This window comes from Rhinolophus sinicus, linkage group LG17 (genome assembly GCF_036562045.2).
Source record: "Rhinolophus sinicus isolate RSC01 linkage group LG17, ASM3656204v1, whole genome shotgun sequence".
Taxonomy (NCBI): domain Eukaryota; kingdom Metazoa; phylum Chordata; class Mammalia; order Chiroptera; family Rhinolophidae; genus Rhinolophus; species Rhinolophus sinicus.
The window spans coordinates 23,822,113-23,846,027 of record NC_133766.1 but is presented as its reverse complement, the minus strand read 5'-3'; the positions used below and the strand labels follow the sequence as shown (position 1 = coordinate 23,846,027).

The 23,915-nt window shown below is 49.0% G+C and overlaps 1 protein-coding gene across 19 annotated transcripts in view; it reads right to left on the bottom strand.

Annotated features, from left to right (window-relative positions):
• The window catches only part of PLEKHA6 (pleckstrin homology domain containing A6), a 133,475-nt gene extending 113,952 nt beyond the window's left edge, over positions 1–19,523 (bottom strand). For 6 of the 19 annotated variants that reach the window (XM_074322119.1, XM_074322122.1, XM_074322128.1 and 3 more), the window contains exons 1-3: positions 18,789–19,520; positions 14,905–14,981; positions 11,674–11,731 (exon numbers count right to left, since the gene is read on the bottom strand). In XM_074322119.1, the coding sequence (XP_074178220.1) occupies positions 11,674–11,731; positions 14,905–14,981; positions 18,789–18,871 (218 nt within the window). In that variant the 5' untranslated portion in view covers positions 18,872–19,520. Of the gene's footprint in view, positions 1–4,093; positions 4,966–11,673; positions 11,732–14,904; positions 14,982–18,788 lie in introns of those variants that run through there. The other 13 variants (XM_074322129.1, XM_074322132.1, XM_019711380.2 and 10 more) reach the window with 10 other exon arrangements.
• Positions 19,524–23,915: the final 4,392 nt, after the last annotated feature.

Sequence of the window (23,915 nt, the reverse complement as noted above, 5' to 3'; positions counted from 1 at the left end):
GATTTGATAACGAGGATCAAGAAAGCACGTGTGTGGGGCAGTGTGTGAGGAGAGTGGACAGGGGAGTGAGTAGGTGACCAGAGGTGCGGGCTCCAGTGAAGCAGCCAGAAGACACTACAGGAGCCGAACTCCCTTCATCCAGCCACCACCAGAAGAAGCCCTCAAGACCATGATATTCCCAGAAGGGGATCATCTGGGAATGGAGTGTGGCCGCCTCACCATTCTCTGTGCTGCTGAGACCACACCCTGTGTGAGGCCCCAGGAAAGCTTGAGAAGGAGAGTGGTGGTCACTAGAGGAACAGGGGCATTGAGCCTCCAACAAGGAGACTTGGGGGCTTGGAGGGAGGGAGATCGTGAGATCCTCTTCAGATATCTGTTTCTCATGCAAATGAACAACAGTCAGACAATAAGAACAAATACATTTATCACTTACTCTGCTCAGCATGAGTCTACATCTTACATATATGACCTTATTTATCATCACAAGAAGTCTGTGAGGATAAATTTTACAGATGGAGAAACTAAGGGCACATTACTGGCCCAGATTCAACCCAAATTTGACCTCATAACTGCAATCTTGACAATTACACTAAACTGCCTTTTAAGAAAAGCCAAAGACTCAAACAAACAAAATGACAACAAATGGACTATTTATACTTATAAACCTCTTTTTAAATTTTTAACTCTTACTACTGATCAAACAAATGCATTAAAACAATGATGAATCATTTAATTAAAACAATGAAAAAAGTTATAATATTCAATGCTGATGCTCATGCAACAAAATGCATTTTCATACACAGCTGGGAATGTCAATTAGTACTTTCTAACAAGGAATTTGGCAAAATATGTCAAAATATTTAAAAACATAACAATTCCACTTCTAGAAATGTAACCTAAGGGGAAAAAAAGTGATTGATATGTATGAAGATTCAGATATTTATGTTCATTGTAGCGTTGTTTATAAAAGTGAAAAACTGGAAACACTTACTCTAACATAGGGTTCAATTAAACAAACAAACAAACAAAACAGGTACATAACAGGTTTATATCATTTGAAATGATGTTGTAAAAGAATATTTAATGACAAAAAATGCTTTCTATTTAAATGATGAAAACATTCATTTGGTACAAAATTTTAACAGTCTATATGTGTCCTTTGATAAATATAGTCACATGTCCATGCATGAATTTATAAAAATATTTTATATATGTATATAAATGTTAAAATTATATGCCATATCTCTGAGAGAATTACGGATCATTTTAATCTTTATATACTTTCTACATTTGTGATGACTATGTATTACTTTTATACTTACAGAATAGTAATTTTTTAAATATATATCCTTCATCACATTAATTCTATGTCTTGGGATTTATCATAAGGAAATAATCCAAAATACAGAAGAAAACTTTATTCACAAAAATGATCACGTTGTGTTATTTCTAAAAGGAAAATAAGGGTAACAACCTAAATGTCTGATACAAATACAGTTACTTAAAATACATTATGTCCACATACATGCTATTATATACTATTTTAATATGAAGAAATCCATCCTTATCACCATAGGAAAGAGAGAGCTCACTTGATCTGTGCTGCTTCAAAGAATCAGAAGTAAAGGCTGAAACTTAGAAGTGGGCAGATTTTGATTCAATATAGAAGAATGTTCTAACCATGGAGCTGGCTGCTTGGTGAGATAATGCGCTCCCCATCACTGGGATTACCCAGGTGAGGCGGGTACTTGCCTCACAAAGACTGCAGAGGCTCATCTGTGCTTGGAGGGAGGCTGGACTAGACGGTATCTGGGGGGCATCTGGAGGTGTGGGTGCTGAGCAAGAGCCCACCTAGACTGATTGCCAAGAACAGGGTCCCACTCACCCTACCACCAACTCCTCTTCCTCTCTGCTCCTCGTTTATTCTAAATGTTTCCCAAAGTATGCTCTTTGCTCTCTAAATGTTTTTTAACTGGTTGGAAACTGATCTGCTGAAGTCATTCCACTGATGCACTGGCCTGGCAGACCAACTGAGACCAAAGCTCAGACCCCGTGCAAAAGGTCTAGAAACCAAGACCCACTCCTGCAGCTGTAGCCCAGCTTCAACATTCTTCCTGCTGAACATCCTCTGGGGACCCCCATGCGCAGTGCCAATGGCCTCAGGGAACCTTATAACGGGCCAGGGAGGAAGACAGAGAGGAAATGGGCTCAGAGAGACAAGTTGATCAGGACTGGCTGTTACCATGCTTCTTCACTCTGGGCTGGGCCCACTCTCAGCTCAGCTTGTCCCTGTCCAGGGCCCTGGGCCCACCAGCTCCCTCCTCTGAGCTCAAGGATGCACGTTTGGCCTGGCCAGGAGGGGGCATCTCAGGCCCACAGGCCGTGATGTTAGCCCTGGAGCCAGGGCTGGCTGCCTGGCTCACTGACTTCCTCGGTAATTACTTCATTTACACCAAGCAGGAAGAATCCAACTCAATAAACTAGGCAGACACGTTAAAAGTAATTATCTGTGAAATGCGTCCTGCACCATCACCTTCCTGTGAAGAAGGGAAAAAAGATGACACAGGGAAAAAAAAAAAAAGCCCCCATTGTCTTGAGCCTGTGCAGCCGCCACAGTATTAATTACACTCCAAGCTAACACATTTATTACCTAGGCTGGTTGGAAAAGCAAGGGCTTTTAATAATTCCTATCTGCAGCCCAGCACGGCTTTTAATAACTCCTGTCTGCAGCCCAGCACTCTGTCGTGAGGAAACACAGAGCCGCTTGTTTCCTGTAGGAAAGTCCGGGCAGTGCCAGGCAGTGTCCTCGGTCCGCCTACCACCCGCACCTGGAGACGGCTGGAGCCTCCGGCAGGAGTCTCTGTGGGACCTCCCTCCCACCTCCTCTCCACCAGCAGGAACTGCTCATCACCCACTCAAGCTAAAATGCAGCAGCTCTGAGGTGGAAGCCATGTTCCTTGAGAGGGGCCTAGAAGCTTAGGTTTGGGGGATGCTGCTGCGGCTGTCTGGACCGAAGGCAGAGACAGGCCAGTACCAGGGCTCCCGCCCCACGTGCATGAGACCCTCAGTGGAGCTCACCACCCAAACTGCCAGATCCAGGGCGAGGGGTCTGTAGGGATGGGGAAGAAGTGCCAGGACCTGGAGGATGTTACCCCCTCTGACTCTGACTCTGAGCCCGTCCCTTCCCACCACCTTCCTTCCTGCAGCTTAGCTTCCGGGCCCCTGGGCCCCCAGGCTGACTTCCTCCATCCTGGCTCTCTCCATCTCTTCCCTTGTTGGCTTGCCTGTGGTCAGAAAGTGCATCTTGGGGAGCCTCTTCTCCATTTTTCTACTTTTGCCTTTCCTGTCCAATCTCCCTCCTTGCCTCCCACCCCTCTCTGCCAACTCCCCAACCTTGCTCCTGTGCCCAGAACCTCACACAGGAAGCCTGAGGCTCTTAACCAGCTGCAGCCTGGTCCCACATTATGAACCTGCCCCCTTCTGCCCCCAGGCCCACGTCCCAGGCTCCAGCTCCTTCAGGTGCTCCCCATCTGATCTGAGACCCCAGAGATCAGATGCCCCCAAGAAGTCCAAGAGCCTCAGCAGCTCTGGGCCCCAACCTCTGACCCATAAAAGACATACCCTGACCCCTCCCCACACCAAGGCGTGAGTCCCGGGGCCGACCTGAGTCTGACCTCCTCCCCCTCCCCTCCATCTTTCCTTCCTGCTGGCCTATTCCTTCTGACAAGATTAGAGACAGGGTGGGGCTGGCCTCTTTGCTGTACCCAGGCTGGGGGGCCCAGCTGGATCCTAGGAAGCTGGCAGCCCCAAAGCTGGCCTCACCTAGAATGTACAATTCAAACGTAATAAATTCAAACCACATCAGCCCTTCCTGGGGATTCTGGGGGGGGGGGGGGTGTGCATTTAGAGGGCTATAATTAGCATTCTCAGCATCCATGATCCCCAAGTAATGCTGCCAAGAATGAGGGATGGGGAAGGCAGTGGCACTGCAGTGCCAGCAGCCCAGACTCGCATGGCACGCAGCTGCCAGCCCTGACCAGAGCCCAAGCTCCTTCCTCCCACCTCGTCTCTCCATGCATCAAAACAGACTCACCGGCTCCTGAGGTGTGAGCCTCTTGCTGAACAGCTATAACTCTCCAGGCCCCAAGACACCCCTCCCCCAGCTCAGGCCAGCTGGGGTCTTCCTCCCCAGCCCCTCAGGGGCCCCTTCGGAAGAGCAGGGGCTCTGGATCTGATCTGGTTTAATCAGTCATCGCTCTGGCTGGCAGGTCCCTGGCGCAGGGAGAGGATGCTGTTGTGGTGACTGCAGGATCCAGCATCTTTCCCAGGCAGAAGCAGCTGGGCATGCTCCGTGGGCTCCCGAGGGGATTTCAGGGCCACGTGACTCTCCCTCCCCAAGCTGTCACTTAGGATCAGGAGTAAATAGTCCCCGGAAAGGTTTAACTCCATCCACACCAGTGACAAGCTGCTAACCACCCATGCTGCCTGCCCCAGAGAGGATGGAGTACTTCTGCACAGCCCTCCTGGCCTTCCACCAACAGGACAAGGCTGCCCCCCAAAGGGGATCTGGGACACCGTCTTTGTAAGCTGCATTTTCCAGTTCTCTCAGAGTGCGGGAGCCAGAAGCTGTCCACAGCTCTGGCATCATGGGGCCTCACCAGGCCTGTCCGTGGTGTCTTTTCCACTCTACGGCTGTCCACCAAAGAGATGGGCACGTCTTTGGGTATCAAGAGGGCTTGGCCAGGACACTAGTACCTTCACATCCCCCATCCCCACCCCAGCACAATGAATTTAAAGAAGTAAGATTTGGAGTTGGTTGGAGTCCATTACAAGATGCCAGGACCTCCTAGGTCCTCAGCTCAGGTTAGTCTACAATGACCTTGGGTAAGGATGCCAGCCAAGCCAGGGGGCACCTGTGTTTTGCATTATTGAGGGTCAAAGGCAGAAGGGAGGGCTTCAGTCAATAGTATTGCAGCCCTGTTTCTACTGTAGATAAGCCCATGCCATAAAGATCTCTCTCTCTCTCTCTCTCTCTCTCTCTCTCTCTCTCTCTCTCTCTCTCTCTCTCTCTCTCTGTCTCCCTCTCCCCTTCCCTCTTTCCCTCTCTCCCTCAGTTTCCTTCCCTTCTTCACATTTCTGTGGATGCTGGAAAAATAATACATACTCTGTGAAAATGGGTAAGTGCAATTGAAACAATGAGTTTCACAAGCAGGATCAGAAAGATGAAAAGAAAACGGAGTTTCCAGGCCACTCACTGGTTTCAGTCCCACCCGCCCGAGACCCAGAAGCTGCAGTGTAAACCAGCTGAGCTTCTGGGTTCACTTGTGAATATAGAAACATTTCCCGAAGCAGGAGCTACAGGAGGAGCATCTGCAAGGACCAGCCACAAGACTATTCTATCTTTTTGGAATGTTTATTAGAACAACTTAATTTTTTAAATTAAGCCTCTCTTTACTCAAACACAACTATTTACCCTTCTCTGTGGGTCTCTTTTAATGTGATCTGAATATAGGCATCATTTTTACCTACTGAATGAAGACTTATCTTTAAAAATACTCTACTTTAGAATAATCAGGAATGCAGACTTCCTCCCAGGTCCAGAAGGAGCCCTGTTGTGGGGAGAGGGGTGAGGTTACTAAGGGGATCTGATCCAAACCCTGCTCCCACATCCTAGAGAGAACTACGTGAAGGACTGTCCTTCCCATTCCAGAGCAGGCCAGGCTTGGGCTGGAAATCTCAGGTTACAGCAGCATGCACCTGCCTACAGCTATGGTAGGGAGGGGGATCCCTCTCTCCCAGCCCAGCTGAGATGCTGAGCACATCAGCTGTGGGAAAGCCACTCACCTGAAGGGGCAGAGAAGTCCTGGGTGCAGGCCCAGTGCCAGGCAAGACAAATTAAGCCCAACCCACCTGTCCTGGCTCTCGAGAACTTGGCAAGGCTACCCTGTACAGGCAGGGGTAGAGCCGGCTTCCAGCCAACCAAAGATGAGGGGTTCTGCGGGGATCTCTGGCCTTGAGGAGCCAATGGAACAAAGCAGGGTTGGAGCCAGAGATTACAGCATCCAGAAGACGACAGAGAGGGTGAGGAAGGGGACAAAGACCCCAACCCCCATCCCACACAATCCTCAGGCAGCTGGAAAAGACAGGAGACAGACAGATGGGCCTGCTGGGAGGGTTTCCTCTCTGGCAGACAAAGAGCAAGGGCTGCAGACGAGCCCCACAGATCCTCCGAGAGGCTTGAGCCAGATTTGTCCGTGCCTCTGGGAGGTCTGGGTGGCTTTGACGGCCTAAAGGTACAAAGGGAAGACTGCTGAGGGGGCGGTGCCTTCGTTCTGGGGAGCGAGCTGGGGGAGATATTGCAGCAGGAGGGTCTTAGAGGCCCAACAAGGATGGGTGAGGTGAAGCAGAGAAGACAGACTCCCTTTACCAAATCTAAATTCTGTTTTCTGCCAGCAGAGGAGAAGCAAGACTTGTCTGAGTGGCTCAAGTGGGGAGGGCGTGAGGAGGAACGTCAAGGAGGAAGTGTTCCCAAAACAGTGCGTCTGTGCTTCTGCCGTCTCTGCTCTAGAACCCACAGCCCCAGTGCTCAGAGGAGAAAGTACACAACTCGGCACATCAGGTCCTCCCTGCCTTTTGGTGCCATCACTGCTCCCTCTCGTGTGCACGGCCTTACTGGCCGCTGGCTTGACTGGCTTGTTGCCCCTCCAACATGCCCTGCCCTTTCCTCATGCAGGCCGTGTCCACAAGGGGCTCCCTCCCCCAGAATGTTCCAGTTGGGGATCATGAAAGGGAGCCCCACGTGAGGAATTATCCTTGAGGACCTACCTGAGTTTGCACTCCAGCTCCACCCTCACCAGCTGAGGGACTTTGAATAAATTGCTTGAGGGCTGAGTCTCAGTTTTCTTCATCGCAAATGGGGTTTCTCTCCCCTGAGCCCCTTACGACTCATTATCTTTTCTTCTCATCTGTCTCATTCTTTACTGTTCAGGGCATTATTTGCCTTTTTGAGGGCAAAGCTAGTCCAGGCACTAATTACCAGATTTACTGCCCCGTGACCTCTCTTTTGTCCCATCTGCCCTCTGGAGACAACAGAACAGCTCTTGGTGGTTCCACTGCACTTCCCAGGGCACTGCCATCTCTGAGGTCCCATAGGCTGGGGTGTATATTGATGACTCATAGGAATCCAGCCCACAGGCACCTGGAGACAGAGCCCTGGGCTTCTGCACCCCTGCCTCCTGTAAGCCCCCACACCCACCCTGAGCAGCACTGAGCAAGCGGCTCATGGAAGAGCCAGGGGCACTGATGGAGTCACTGCCCATTCTGGCACCTTTTTGGAGGAAGTGTTCGGACCGGAACAAGGAAAAAATGACAGTGGCTGGGTGGGGCACTCTGGCTGGAGGAGGTACCTGGCCAGGTTGGCACGGCCCACGGGGGCACTGCACCCACGTGCGAGAAACAGCAGGGGCCCAGACTGGGAACAAGGGTGAGCAGGGGTGCGGCCCTGCAGAAAGCGCTCTGCCACATCTCCCTCCCTGCCGGGTTTGTAGAAAGAGAGCAGCACTACTGGAGACAGAGCTGGCAGGCTCCACAGCTGGCTGCTTCAGTGGGCGTCAGGGGCCAGAGAAAATCAGGAAGGAGTGTTACACAGCCAGACGTTTAAGCTTTGAAAGAAGGTTCCCAGACCATAGTGGTTGAGATGTGGCAGAAAATGGTCAAGATGGCCCTGTCGGCTGTGGTGGAGCCCGCCCTGTGAGCCTGAAGAGTGAATCTGGGCCCTTAAAGCCTTAGTGGGGCCTAGTGCGTTGCTTTAATGCCCTCTTGTGGATTTGTGTGGCACAGGCATAAGGCTTGCAATGGGTTTATCCACATTTTAACCCTTTGCTTTTTCTCTTCTCCCTGCACCACACTTCCTGGTAAATGACACTTTTAAAACCACAGGCATGCTTAAGCAATGACATCAGTTGTGGGTACCATGAGAATCACCTCCCAAGCACCATGAAGCAAAGGGCTTATTGACACACAATTATATGTGTCTGATCCTGGGCAAATGTTAATATTGGCTCATTGAAATTTGACTCATCCATATTAGAAGAAAAAAATAGCTTCCCAAGTTGTCTGTATATCTGACTTTTATTACTTCTTGGGATCCATGTCTGGGGTCCTCAGAGTTTCTGATGCGTCTGCCAACCAAATGTCATAAACCTTTGTAGGGAACTGATTTTGCAGGGAGCTATGAGAATAAGGAGAGTGGGCCATTCATTCGCTCACTCACTCTCTCAGTCAGGGCTTGTTGAGCACCTCCCTGTCTGAGCCCGGCCCCGGGATGCTCAGCCATGGCATTATGCTAAGAGCGTGGTCTGTGGAGTCAGGCAGCCGTGGCACTGCACCCAGCTTCACTTTCTGCAAGCTTTATGACACTACTAAGTTTACTTGCTCAAACAGCTGGGGATGATAACACGGCTCTTACAAAGCTGTGGTGAGGATTGAATGAGATCATATAGTAAAGCTCAGCTCTTAGGGTGTCCACTGCTGCTCTTGGTGTGTGGAATGGCCAACAAGTCTAGGAACAGACACAAATGAATAATAGATGGCTTGTTGACATTTTGTTACAATACATACTGAAATAACATCATCTATGTTTCCAGACTTCATGGCCTCCCTGTGTTCCTCCCTGTCCTGGATGTGTTTTCAATCTAGACCATGGGTTCTCTAAGCGGTGCCCATGGACCAGCAGCATCAGCATAACCTGGGAACCTGTTATGAAATGCAAATGCTCAGACTCTCTGAATCAGAAACTCGAGGGGTGGGGCCAAGCAATCTGTTTGAACAAGCCCTCCAGGTGATTTTGATGCAAACTCAAGTTTGTGAACCACTGATCTAGAGAAAATGACAATGTGTAAACGAGCAATTACAATACAGGTGGGCTTCTCTGAAGAAGTGATGTAATGAGCAGAGTCTTGAAGAAAGAGCAAGTATTCACAGGTGGACACAAGCCATGTCAGAGGTGGGATTAGCACTGGCAACACCTGGGAGACATGGCAGGCAGGTTGAGTGTTGAGGGAACCACAGCAATGTGGTCCGGCAATCGGGAATGCGGAAGGTGAGGCTGGAGAAGGGCGGCAGGAGCCAGATGACTAAACCCTTTCAAGTGTCTGAGTTTCTCCTACAACTGATGGGCAGCATGAAAGATTCTTAATGGAAAATGATATGACCAAATTTGCCTTGTAGGAAAAAGCATTCTTGCAGCAGTGTGGCCTGGGGACAGGAAGATCAGCTGGAAAGCTGCTAGAATAATCCAGGTGAGAGCCCCTGTGGGCGTGACCTCAGGTAATGGTCATGGGATGATGCGAAGTGGGTGGGCTGAGAGATATTTAGGAGAACTGACAGGCCCTGCGGGGGAGGGGCTTGAGGCTCTCTCTGAGGGTTCTGCCTTAGTGGCGCCTCTGACAAAGACGGAACAAGTGTTGGCACTGAGTTCAGAACAGGCCATGCTGAATTGGTGGAACTCAGGAGAGTACTCTGGGCTTGTAGCGGAAGCAGGAGTTAATTATGCCTCTGTTGTTTATCTCCCAACAATTTTCCTTCATTCATTTATTTCAGCAAATATTGGGTTCCTATCATGTGTCAGCAAGGTTCTAAGACAGAGTGGAACACAAAACAGCCAGAATCTGCTCTCAGGGCTGACATGGCAGTGGGGGAACAGCAGCAATCAATAAGTAAACACGTACATCAACAAAAACCTTGCAGGTGATGGTAGGCGCTATGAAGAAAAGTCAGAGGAACCAAGGAGGAGCGCGGGGTAATCTTCAGAGGGGTGGCCAGGAAAGGTCCCTCTGAGAAGACGACACTTGAGCTAAATGATAAGTAGGAGCCAAATGTGCAAAACTGGGAGGAAAGTGCTCCCAGGCAGAGGCAACAGCAAATGCAAAGATCCTGAGTTAGCAATGAACTTGGCGTGATGGAGGAAAAGAAAGCCGAAAGTCACCACAGGGGCCAGCTGTGGGCGATGAATCCGGGACATGGACAGGGCCAGACCATAGCAGGTGATAAGTGTTTACTGACTGATGAGACGAGGTGATACATGTTAAAGAGGGTAGTCAACTATCTCGAGAACCAAATGTATATAAAAGAATAAGATGGCATCTTCAAAGGAGCAAAGGAGAAATGTCTTAACCAAAGCAAGAAGGACTTGGGTTCAATTTCAGGGAAAGCTGATGCTGTAACAACCACATGATATCAGAACAATTTCCAAAACAGATAATTTGTCAGATGTTTTTGTTTTAAGAATATGGTTAACGGGGCAGCCGGTTAGCTCAGTTGATTGGAGTGCAGTGCTCTTAGCAACAAGGTTGCCGGTTTGATCCCCACATGGGTCACTGTGAGCTGCACCCTCCACAACTAAATTGAGACAAGTACTTGACTTGGAGCTGGTAAGTCCTGGAAAAACACACTGAAATAAAAAATATATATAAAGAATATGGGTAACAGCCAAACTGATGTAAGCGCTAGCTGGTCTTGAGGCGGGAATGGAAAGCTGACCTCTTGTGGTATAGATAGGTGAAGACTTCAAAGAGAAAAGGGAGAGGAAGGAGAGGAGAAGAGGGTCCTCCCTCCCCTGGCTGGGTCGGGGCTCCCTCTGGGCAGCTGCCCTCTCTACCAGCTCTGCAGAATCTGAGGCCAGACCAGGCAGGGAGGCCCACAGGCCTGAGCACGCCAAGCCTCACCCACAGGAACGAAGCCAGGACCCAGCCTGGCTGGGAAATGGAGAGACCCAAGCCACGGCCCAGCGCAATGAGTCTAATCGGGTAGATATAGACCACCCCGACCCAAAGAGCTGCTTCCACAGTTACATCCAGGGTGGCACCTAGAGCTGCTGAGAACATGAGCTACCCCAGCCCACAGAGGGGCCTGACCAACCCCCTGGAGAAAAACAGCACCAGACACGCGCCTGCCACCCCCAGGATCACAATGCCTTCACCCAGAAGAGCAGCAGTGACAGAGGCAGCCTTGTTACCACCCAACCTGCCTGTCTGTGCACCCCACTCACACCTTCCCTCCAAACGGCTCATGGCACCCAGTGCCCCATCCCCTGCCTTTCAATCTCTGTCCCCGTGTGTCTATATCAGGGGTGTCCAAGCTGCGGCCCACAATCCATTGTTAATTGGCCCGCAGCAAATTCCAAAAATATATTTAGTTTACTTAAATAAACCAGGTGAGGCAATGTACTTCACCTCGAGTGGCCGGCTGTTTGTGTATTTTACCGCATATGGCCCTTGGTAAAAACCGTTGAAAAAAGTTTGGACAGCCCTGCTCTAGAAGACCCTGTCTCCTCTACTTCGTTAGCCATCTCCCTCCCACCTGCACAGCAGAGCCCAATGCTCCACCCACCCCACCCCACCTTAGAAAACTTCCCACAATTGACACTGGCTCTCCCAAGCCAACATAAACACAGAGACACACCTACACACACACACACACACACACACACACACACACAGAGCTTTATCTGCAACTCACTCGGAAGCCTTGACACCTCCTGGCCAGTCAGAGACCTAGGCGAGGCCTTCAGTGAAAAAGCAGACCCTTGAACCTTCTCCCCTCTCAAGGAGTCATCAATGACACACACAAAAGTAGGACAACAGGGAGCCCAGAAGGAAAGTCCATCTTACTCACTTGATGAAATACACAGCTCCTTCCCGGGTGGAATCCATCTCCCAGCCCTTAGGCAAACCTGTGAGGAAGCAAAATCATAAAATCACCGTCTTCCTTCTCAGACCCACAAGCCCGATCTGCATTCAGGAGGGAGGAGAGCTGGAAGAGTCACAGATAAGCAACAGTGTTCAAACCAACCATTCCACTCTCTTTTGTCCACTATTCTTATCAGTCTTTGTTTCCAGCAAATATTAAGAGAGATGGCAGTGAATGGGACATCCCCTGTCAAAGAGCAGTGAAGAAGTGACCAAATGAATCATCGCCTCACAGGAGTCACTCATTCAGTGAATAAGGTTTTACTGAGCATCTACTCTGTGCCAGGCCCTGTGCCAGCCCCTGGGGATACAGCAGTGAACACAGATGGTGGCCCTGGAACAGTCCTCCAGGTCATCCCACAGCCCCTTACATCACAGCAGCAGAAGCTGGAGCCAATGGTGGGTCACTTGCCCCAGGCCTCTCAGATAATTGGCACCCAAGCCTGTGTTGTTACCTCCAGATTCTGTTGCTGCAGACAAGACATTGAGGATCTAAGAAATCAGTCCTGGGAAAACAGACTTTTAAACACATTTTTAATAGCACCTCTGAAAAAAATTATACATGGAAATGCTCAGAGCAGAGAATCACAGACCCACCAAGTAAGGAAGAACAGAACAGCTGAGGAAGGTGAGCTTGGCCCAGAGGTGCCTGAGCAGCCCCCATCGGTGGGGGCAGGCACCTCCAGACAGCTCCAGAAGCAAGTGCCTCCTTCTCCTGGGAGCGCCGTGTTAGTCTCTGTCTCACCATGTCTGCCTTCCCGAAGCAGACCCCTGGCAGCGTCCTGTCTCCCCAGCAAACAGGATTGCTCCAACCCGTACAGGGGTGGAGTCTTGAGAAACCCAAGGGAATCCACGGTCAGAGGTGGGGACAGGCAAGACTCTGGGGGAGAGCATTCATTTTGGGGTGCAAGAGCCCCCTGGCTGACATATTGGAAAACAGATGCAGGTTCTCTTGACGAGCAGTGCCACCTTTCTGGTCCAAATGCCCACCTGGTGTATGAGGTTTTATAAAATATAGCTATTCACTGTTGGCCTGAATCTCACCAGCCATATTATCAGCTGGGTTCTACAGTGGCGAGCCCAGCTTTTATTCATCCAGTTTACTGACCCCTATTTATCAAGGGTGTATTTCGATAGTTGCTGCTGGTGGTGATGCTGCTGCTTCAACACAGCAGGGCAGCCCACGGGCCCTTCTCTCCTCTCAGGACGTGGTCCATGGAAATAATAACACCAACGATCACTTAGCGAGTGCGTCCTTCGCCTAGGCTACTCATCTCACCACTACTAGCACATTGAATCTGCACCACAACATTATATAATAGGTCTCAGCCCGAACATTTTTACAGGTAAGGAAACTGAGGCCCAGAGAGGTTAATCAACTTGCTTGAGGTCACACAGGAAGTGTCTGAGCCAGGATGTAAGTCTGGTGTGCTGCCTCCAAAGCTCACATTCTTTCCTCTGTGCTGCTCCATAAATGCTACTTGTTCCCCTCTGTCCCTGTCGGAGGACATCCCCATTCAGAAGGGTGTGGGTTGGCAGCCTCCCCAAGTAGAGGGATCCCTATTGGGTCAGAACCATAAAAAATCCTGCTACTGTGATGTGCCTGGGAAAGAGGCCAGTGTGGATTATGTCTCCTCCCTTTTCCAGCAACTTCCCTCCACACTGCCCTCTCTGCCTGGGCAACACCAAGAGTGCTTATATTCTTGTCCAGGCGGAGTGCCCGCTGAGACAGCTGCCCTCCTAGCCAGCTTCAGGGACACCTTAACCCGTTCCCAGCCTCCGACAACAAGATGACTGCAGCCAAAAACAAAAGATTTAGCTCATAGGCTTTTCTTCTTCTTCCAGTCCTACCTAGGGACTCAAACTGTCAACAGTTATAACTGCAGAAGAAAACAGCCCTGTCTTGGGGTCAGGAGGTCTTGTTTTCCATCAGAAATACGACTGTGACAAGAACAACAGCAGTCACCTCCGCTGACAATGAGTCTCTTGCACACTCTGTGCTACATTTTGAGGTTCATAATCCTTTCTGCATTCTGCAGGCGGAGAAACTGAGTCCTCCCACCTGCTCGAGACCACACTAATAGAAAGTAGAGCCAAGAAGTGAGCTCAGGTCTCTCTGCTCCTAGAACTTAATGTGTTTCACCCTGATGCCGCTTTACTGATTAGTTGAGTGGCCTTGAACCAGGGACTTCCTCTCTGCTTTTCAATTTTCCTACCTTTAAAATGAAAGGCTTGGACCCTAGAATCCCTGATGTCCCTTCCAGCTCTAAAACCACAAAGATTCCAGCCTGGAATCTAAAAGAAAGTAGGCTGCGGACAAGTCAACACCTTAATCCGGGATGTCCAGCGGTGACAGCTGAGCCCCAAGAGAGACCCAGACTCCTGGAAGTATGCGCCTGCTCTGTGGTCGGGCAAAGGGCTGACCCCAGGGTCACGGGGGTGGGTCTATGGTGGCATTGGAAATGGACGATCAGCTGTTCACTTCAAGTACCTCAGGCTTCCTGAGTTTTGGTGTCTCCATCTCTACAATTAAACTGAAATCTTCTTCTTCGCCTGTATGTGTCCACCTGCCTAGGAGGTCCCTGAGGGCTAGCAATGGAGCCTTCTCCATAGTAAGCAATCAATGTTGGTCCTGTCCCATTTTCTTTCAAGTTTCCCCCACATCAAGGAGTGCCTACTAGTCATGTGGGGCTTTTACATTTAACTGAATTAAAATTTAAGATTCAGTTCCTCAGTCATGCTAATCACATTTCAATTGCTCAGTAGCTACACGTGGCTAATGGCAACTATACTGTGCAGCACAGAGAGAGAACATGTCCATCATGGCACAAAGTTCTTTGGTACCGCACTGGGGGCTGGGGTTCTGCCCAGTTCAGGAGCTCTCAAGAGGGAGGGAACTTTCTGCTTGGGTAAGGGGATGAAAGAGAAGTAAAATCTTTGTCCTCAAAGGTCTGTCCCAGATACTAATTATAGAGTTGGAGGCTTGAAAAGACCTGAGGGTGAGCATCAACCCTCATTTAACATCCCCCAGAAGGTGAATGGAATGATCAGCTGAGTCTATCCACGGAGAAAGGAAAAGGAAAAGCAAAGTCTTACTGCCACCTCAAGCCAAGGCTTCCTTGTTGATTGCAAAGGCAGGGACAGACGAGCTCCTTACCTGGGCTGGAGCAGTATCCACTCTGGATGGGTGATTCTGTACCAGGGTGTACCCAGCTGGTGGACTTTTCCTCATCACTACAGAAGACCAATAAGAAAGTGTCAGATACAAGAGAGGCTTCCCTGAGCAGGACACCCATCTCCAAAGTCACTTCAACACTGATTGTCCAATTCCAGACACCTGAGACAGGGGCATCCACATTGCCATTCATTCATGAAGCATTTACTAAACAGGCTCTGAGGATTCAGAGAGAAATATCTGATCCCTGACCTCTAAGAATGTATAACTCTCTGGGGAAACAGACATATAAAAAGACAATTGCATGTATAATGTTGTGTGTCAATTGTACCTCGATTCTTAACAATGAAATAAAGCAGTGGTTGCAATATGATGTGACAGGAAGTATAGTCCCCATTGCAGCTGTGCACAGAGAACGTTATGCCATCACAGAGCAGGGAGTGCTAACTGGGATGAAGCTGAGGAAGGGGAACAATGAGGGCTTCACTGAAGAGGTGACATCTGAGGTGATGGTGAAGCCACATGGGAAGAACAGGAAAGGTCTTTCAGTCACAGCTTCTCAATGGAGAAGAAAGCAGGAGGCCGGGTGGACCGACAGTGTTTAGGTGTCTACAATGCTAAATATTTTCATTACCAACATTCCCTTGCATTAGTAATTTTACAGATGATGAACCTGAGTGTCAGAGAGGTGAAGTAATTGACCCAGAGTCACACAACTGATAAGTGATGAGGCCAGGGTCAAAGCCGCATCTGTGCCCTCTAACACCCAAGGTTTTTCTAATATCTTACTCCCCGCCAGGGGGGCTCCCCAACAATGCAGATGCTCTAGGTTTTAGCTCTGATGGCAGATGAGCCCATGGATGTTGCTCAGCCCACACCAACCAAGTGACATGATTTTTCCAGAGCCAGCTGTGACCCAGAATGAAGCACCTGACCTTCTTGGCCAACCCATGTATGTGGAGGAGAGGACTCTGAGATCACCTCTTATCATCCAGTCTTGGGAGGGTGGGGAAGGCTTGGGGCCCAGGACAGGACTCCACTCAACACTTTCAAGGTGTAATTAATGTAACAAACTGCACTATGAGGGCGCCACTAATTTTTTATTGAAGTAAGATATACAAAAAACTGCACATAGTTAAAATGTACAATTTAATATAAAGTTTTAACATATGTATATACCTGTGAAACAAATTTTCTTTGTGTCCCTTTGTAATTCCTCTCTCCCCCTCTGCCAGCTCTTGCTATCCTCACCCTCCCAGATTAGCAGATTAGCAACAACTAATCTGCTTCTTGTTATTGTAGATTAGTTTGCATTTTCTAGAGTTTCTAGTTTCCTATAAATGAATCATACGAGACAGACATCTTTGTCTGACTCCTTCTTTCCTTCCTTCCTTCCTTCCTCCCACGTGTAGCATGTGTTACTAGTTCACTCCATGTCATCACTGAGTAGTATCCGTTGTGGGATATACCACAGTGTGCTCGTCCACTCACCTGTTGATGGACATTGGGATGTTTTCAGTTTGGGGCCATTACATATAAAGCTGCTAAGAACATCATGTCCAAGTCTTTTGTGCAGACATAGGCTTTCTTTTCTCTTGACTCCACTAATTTTTCCATTAAGTTTGGACACCTGCTGCAGGAAGAAATTTCCCAGGTGACCCACCCCTCTGATGAGGACAGGAGAGAAGAAACAAAGTCACTATTCTGGTGCTCCCAGGGCCCTGGAGCCATTGTGCACCATCAGAGATGACCCCGGGGCTGGGGTTTGCTCCTGAGAGGCAGGAGAGAGAGAGAGAGAGAGAGAGAGAGAGAGAGAGAGAGAGAGAGCTGAGGAAGGGGAAATCCAGCCAGAACTGTACATGTGAGGGGAAATTCACTCTTCTACTTCCTCTCCAGCAGCCCTGAGATTTTCTGGCCTCTGATCCTTCTCCTCCTCTCACTATCAGCATCCTCAGACTTCGTGTCTATTTCTGCCTGGCGTAGATATCATGGATAATCATGGGGTCACCGGGGTGAGCACAGCCCCAGCATAACCTCCACCCTCAACTTTCTCCTCCCCTTGTTCTTCCTCTCAACCCCTGGCCCAAGACAATGCAGTCACAGGCTATCTCCACTCCAGATATGGGCTAATGGGGAAACTGTAGAACTGGGAAGATAGATGTCACTGCAAATTCACAGTCTCCAGGCTTAGTTGAGCCCTACACACCTCCTAGATAGTTGGTGTGTAGAGCTCAGCTGCCATTTGCAGAGTGTTCTAAGGCTTTCCCACCAAACTCAAGTTTCACACCTGCTTCTCCTCCCCACCCTCGACACAGGCTACTCAATGGATAATCTTATCTCATAATTCAAGAAAAAAATAGAAAACATCAGGCAGGAGCTTCCCCAAAGCACCCAACCATGCAAACGTAACGATGTCCTACCCATCCTTTCATGCTTGCATCTACATCGGCGAAAAGGCAGCCGGCTCTCATTAAGGCTAATCCCTCTGCCTGGGTTGTAGTCTCCATCCTCTCCCATCTTTTATAGAACCTTATTCTATTGAGCATCCAAGACTGGTATCTTCAGCTTCCTTCTCCCTGTCCGGTCCATCCCTTTAGCCCTCAGATTTTTCAGTCTGACCCTCTGCCTCCCTCTCAATGCTACCTCCCCTTCTAGCTGTTTTAGTGACCAAACATCCCTCATGGAAATTAGTTCCTTCTAGCTGTCCTCACTTCCTGGTCTCTCACTCCCTGGTCTCTCAACCTGGTTCTCTTCCCAGCCCTCCCCTGGAATCACTTTCTGAGAGGTTATTAAAGACCGCCCCCTGCACCCCCTTCCTAAATGCAACAGATACTTTCCAATCTTAAGCTCATGTGACCCTTCCTTCCTAACGTCCTCCTTCCTCACCTGCCGAGGGCAGCGCCCTTCCCTGACCTACTGTCTACCTGTGACCCCTGGGTCTCCTTCTCCATCCTGTCTTCCTCTACCCTTTCCTTAAACACTGGTGCTGCCTGGGTGCCCTCGTGTCTTCTCCCTCGCACACTTCTGAATGGTTCTACGTCTACGTGATGACTCCCGGGACACTCTTTCTAGCCCAGGCCTTTCTCTTCAACCTCTTGTAGACTTGCTATATTATCGGGAGATTTTATCCTGGCAAAACATGAGCATGGCAGGAGAGGGCCAAAATAGTGCCAGCGGGGCCACTCTGTTATAATGAAATTATGCCAAAGCCATTTGGGTTTGTGAAATTAATACAACAGTGTTAATATATTACTGACAGCAGCAAAGCCTCCCTCTCCTTAAAGAATGCTGAACGTACTGTGGACATCTCCTTCCCCTGGACCACAGCCCCATAAAGAAGCAGGGAAGGAGAGCGGCTGTGGGTGGAAACACCGAGTCCTGGGGTGAGGAAATGCCAGGAACTGGGTGGTAGAAGCAGGGTCTCCCAGTATTTTGTGCTGGTATTTAGCCCAAGTCTTCCCTTAGGAAAGGGGGAGGGGGGAGACAAGAAAGGAAGAAAGACGTCACGCCTGGCCCTTTCAGTGGACCGGTGGGAACTGAAAGGAAAGAAATGCAGGCTGGGGCCTGGGTCTAGTCAGTCTCCTCAGGGCCCCTCTTCCTGTCTCTGACGGAGTGGGGGTGGCCAGCACCTGCCCTGTATGGCCCTACCCTTTCAGACTGCAGGAATGCTGAGCCTCTGCTGGACTTTGACCCAATGAGGAAAAGGCGGGAGACCCATTCAAACAGGCATGGTGATAAACTTATTAGTCATGCCTGTTGTTCCAGCTCAGAGTCCCCCCACCCTCTCCAGCCAGCCCCCAGCCCTGCCGCCATTCAAGTTGGGCAACTTTAAAGACAAAATGAAACAAGCGAGACCGACAACATACTTGATGAAGAAGACTCTCCCGCCGCGGTCAACTCCATAGGTCCACCGGCCAGGCAAGTCCAGCCAGGCGACCTCATCGGCCATCTCCGCGCTGCGCTGCCCCTAGTGCTCTCCGGGCCACCAGCGCTGGGCTGGCAGGGGCTTCCCACCCGCAGCCCCCACTTGCTGCTCCTCCTAGAGGCAGTGCTGGGGGCGATGTTGGGGGCTGTGATATGGGTGCAGCCCCGGCTGTTGGCGTCCCTCCGGATCCCTGGCAGCGCCTCCGGCCTCTCCCTGAAGGCAGCTGGCCGCCAGCCGGGCAGCAGGGAGCCGACAAGACTTAACCCTGGCGGGGCCGGGAGTGCTCAGCGCCGCCCAGCTCAGCTCCGGAGCCACCTGCCTCCCGCTCCAGCCGACTCCTCTTCCGACGCGTGCTAACTTGGGGACTGGCGGTCGCCGCGGCGAGAGTTCGGACACTCCCAGCCTGGACCGCTCAGGGCAGCGCCAGGTCTCGGTCCCTCCTACTCCCAGCGGCCGGCCGCCGGGCGGGCTGAGCAGGGAGCTGGTCCCTGTGTGAGCCCGGGGTGGTGCCTCACCACCCTAGCTCGGAACCCACACTTGAACCTGCGGCAAGCGGGGAGGCGGAGCCAGGCCACAGCCTCCAAAGGTTATTCACAGCCAGAATGAGCGGCAGCCCGCAGGTCCCCAAGTCCAAGCACGGGACGCAGGAGAACCAGTTTGGCTGAACGCTTTAAATCACAAACTTCATGGACACGTCCAGCCACTGAACGGAAAGGGGGAAGTGGTCAAACCTGGTTCTACTTGGCGGGAGGTTAGAAGAGGAACAAAGGTCAAATGCAGGGAAGGGTGGTGGCATGGGTGTGAGTAGCAAGGGGCCCTGGAGCCTCCTGCTAAGATGCCAGCCTCATTAGTCAAGCAAGTCCTTACCTTTCTTTCCAAGCACTTCCTCCAAGAAGCCTGCCATGACTAAGTAGAATCAGAGGAGACCTTAGAAACATACTCAGAAACCAACAGCTTTATGTGCCTGCCCCCTAATTTGCACCAGAAAAGGAAAAGAAAGGAAAGAAACAAAAATAGAGGAGGGAGCATGTTCTGTGCACAAAACGCAGGTTGCAAGCTTTCAATACTAGCATATCAGAAATGGTGTTGCTGGAGCCCACAACTTTCCAGCCCCTGGGTCTGTATGAAAGTTGGGCTCCAGTCAGCTTTCTCGGCTTACTCAAGGACCTGCCCCTCGGGCTCCAGTTAGGTGCACACTGTTTCCATCCGTGTGTCAGACCCAAGGGAATGGACAGTGGGAGAGACACCTGTCTTTAGAGGAGGCAATGTGTCCCATGGCAGCCGGCAAGTATCCTTACCGTGAGCACTCTGAAAGATTGGGTCCCTGTTCCACTCAGGTTGTTCTTTCAGTGTCCCCTTCAGGGTCCACCCATATCACCTCCTCCAGAAAGCTGTCCTTGGCTCCACCCCAGATAGATTTATATGTCCATCATCTATATGTCAGGCAGCCGTATTAATGACCCTGTAGTGGAGCTTATCACGCTGCACTGCAATCCTTGCTTTACTCATCTGTCTCCTTCACTGGACGGTGTGCTCCTCGGGCGAGGGCCTCCATCTCACTCATCTGTCTAGCCCCAGTACCTACCTGAGGCACCTCATTCATGTTTGATGAATGACTTATACTGGCATAACTGGGAACAATTCTTTAACCACAATCCTGCACTTTAGGACCTCATTTAGGGGCCTGCTGAATTTAACCCTCAGCAACATCAGTGTGTGGGGACAGAGCTTTCTGGAAAAAGAGGCAGCCAGCAAGCCTTACTGCTCAGCCTGGGGGGTGTAATGTGCATCTGATAGAGAAGCTTGAAGATGCCTCAGAGAACATCCGGTCCAATCCTCTTGTTTAAATATGAGGAACTGAGGGGCAAAGAAGGGAAGGTGCTGGTGAAGCTCACTGAGCAAGGTGGTGGCGGAAAAGTTCTGCCACGAGTGTCCCAGGCCAGAGCTCGTCCCATTTCATCTGTCTGCCTCCGACACTGGAAACTCATGCTGGAAACCCACGTGTATTCAGGTGGATTCCTGTGTGCCAGGTGTAAGCTGAGTTCATGCTCCAGATGCAGAAGAGCAGAAATCCATAACACCTAACTCTTTCCTCCTTCTCAGATCTTACGGATTTCTAGTAGAGAAAGCAGAGCCACACCTGCGAATCACAGATGAGGATCTACACCCATTAGTTCCTGAATTGGGGAGGATGGGAGGGTTAAGGGATCAGACTCCCAGCCAGTCCTCCGCCTTGTGAAACACCTGTAAGACTCATGCCACGGGTAAAGCACAGAGCCACCTGCCCAGCCCGTGATATCCAAAGATCTGAACACAGAATTATTGCCAAGATGCCTCCAGGGAAAATACCAGCAACCAGTGCGCTCCCTGTCCAACCTGAGCAACCAGTAAGGGCAGCTGCTGCTTGGGCTGAATGTGGGTGGAAATAGGGGACGAAATGACATATGCTTGAAAACATGTGTTCCACTGCTGTCTTCTTTGAGGAGTAGGGGCTCCTGTTGATTTCTTTACAAGATCTTGGTCTTGTTCGTCTTGACTATAGCCTGAGGTTCCTAGGAACACTTGCCTAGTCAAGAAAAGGCCAGTAGTTGAGATTGTGAAAGTTTTTACTCATTTGAAATAAGAAAAGAAATCGGGTTTGAAAATACTTTCCTGTGGTGTATTCTTGCTAGTGACTTTTTCCATTTGAGTTTTTGTTTATGAATTATTATCAATATTAATACAGTTGACCCTTGAACAACATGGGGGTTGGGGCACCAACCCCCTGCACAATTGAAAATCCACATTTTGACTCACCCAAAACTGAGCTACTACTGTGTTTCCCCGAAAATAAGACCTAGCCAGACCATCAGCTCTAATGCGTCTTTTGGAGCAAAACTTAATACAAGACTCGGTCTTATATTATGTTAGATAAGACCCGGTCTTAATATTATGTTAAAATAAGACCGGGTCTTATATTAATTTTTGTTCCAAAAGACACATTACAGCTGATGGTCCGGCTAAGTCTTATTTTTGGGGAAACATGGTAATAGCCCACTCTTGACCGAAAAGCTTACCGATAACATAAACAGTCGATTAACACATATTATGTATGTTATAGGTCTTACATACTGTATTCTTACAATAAAGTAAGCTAGAGAGAAATATGTTAAGAAAATCATAAGAAAAAGGAAATATATTTACAGTACTATACATATTTATTGAAAAAATCCCCATGTAAGTGGACCTGTGTATTTCAAACCTGTGTTGTTCAAGGGTCAACTGTACTGCTAATGAAAACATTTTAGCAAAGGAGCTGAAGAAAATGAAGAAAAGGAGTAGAAAACGCAAATAAAAACAGTGGTTCAACAGTTACCTGGAAGAGGGCAGGAGGCATAATGTATTGAAATGAAAACCTTACACGTAAGCTTTGCACTCAAGTCAGAAATTTGGTCATTTGTTTTTCTCCTGCAGCAAATTTTATTTTATCTCTTTAAAAGGCAATAAAGCATGTGGATAAAATATATCAGTAATATTTAAAAATTATTCTCATTATTACATACATTTTGAGACGTTAGTCACTTAAATATTATTATGCTTCTGGTTTGGTACCTGTGGTAGACTAAAAAATTCACCTCCCCCCCCAAAAAAAAACACCTGTCAATGTCAAACTCTGAAACCTAAGTGTGTGACCTTATTGGAAAAATGTCTTTGCAGATGTAATTAAAATAAGGATCTTAATGAGGAGATTATTCAAGTGGGCCCTAAATTCAATGACAAGTGTCTTTATAGAAGAAAGGCAGGGGAGATTTAAAATAGACAAGAGGAGGTAATGTGACCTCAGAGGCAGAGATCAGAGTGATGCAGCCACAAGTCAAGGGGTGCTGACAGCCACCAGAAGCTGGGAGAGGCAAAGAAAGAATTCTCCCCTAGAGCCTCCAGAGGGAATATGGCCCTGTCAACACCTTGATTTCAGACTTTGGGCCTCTAGAATTGTAAGAGAATAAATTTTTGTTGTTTTAGGCCACGCACTTTATGGTAATTTGTTACAGCAGCCATGGGAAATTAATACAGTACCTATAAGAAGCCATAAGCTTAATGAAGACTGACATAAATGTCTATTATTTTCATTTGTCCATTATTCAATCTCCTTTCTTCTTTCAATAGCCCCCCGAGTTTCCTTTTAACATCTACTCTTCTGCCACTGTCAGCCCATATGGGATGGATGGGATGGCCCCATTCCCACCCCAGCTCCATTGGAGAATGAAGGCTATGACATAGATGTGGCTAATCTGACTCTCTATTTCCCTAGACATAGTGATTGGTTCAGGAAATGTCACATGACTTAGACCAGACCAATGAGATTCAGTTTTAACAAGATTCCAGAATTCTTGGGGGTAAACCTTTTTTCTCTTGGATTTGAAGCTGGCACTGTCATTATGGTGCTGTTGGAGTCTTCACATGGGGGGAGCCTACTGAAAGTGAAGCCAATACAGGAAAAAGTGGAGCCGGAAGAAGAAGAGAGAAGGGCCCCCCTTACATCCCATGAGCCTTCAGACCCGGCTCGCCAGGGGAGGCGCTACCCTTGGAATTTCAACTTGCTTCAGCCAATTTGAGTTGGGTTTCTACTCCTAACAATGGAAAAATCCTGAATATAAAGGTCGTATCATCTTGTGTCCCTGACTGTTTCTGTGGCGTAACCAATGTTTCTTTGGGAAAGCCAATGAGATAGCCACCTGCATTTCTAGTGACTTGAGAACGGGAACTCTTGTCTTCCAAGAAAACCACCATTTTAGGTCAAGAAAAAGTCTTAGTAATCATTAGCTCAAAGCCTCCATTTTCCCCCTAGAGAATGCTGAATAACTCAGGGGAAGTGCCCAGAATTGTGGCAATTCCATGGTAGAGTTGGGACCACACACAACTCAGGTCTCCTGGAAACTTCATCAGTAGAAAGCTATATTTCAAGATATTTGCTTCATCATTTAAATGTATTTGGCCAAGAGACTCACATAATAACAAGAAGATTATAACAGATTCCACTGCCATATAAAAAAAAATAACCACAACAATAATTTTTATTGAGTGCTGG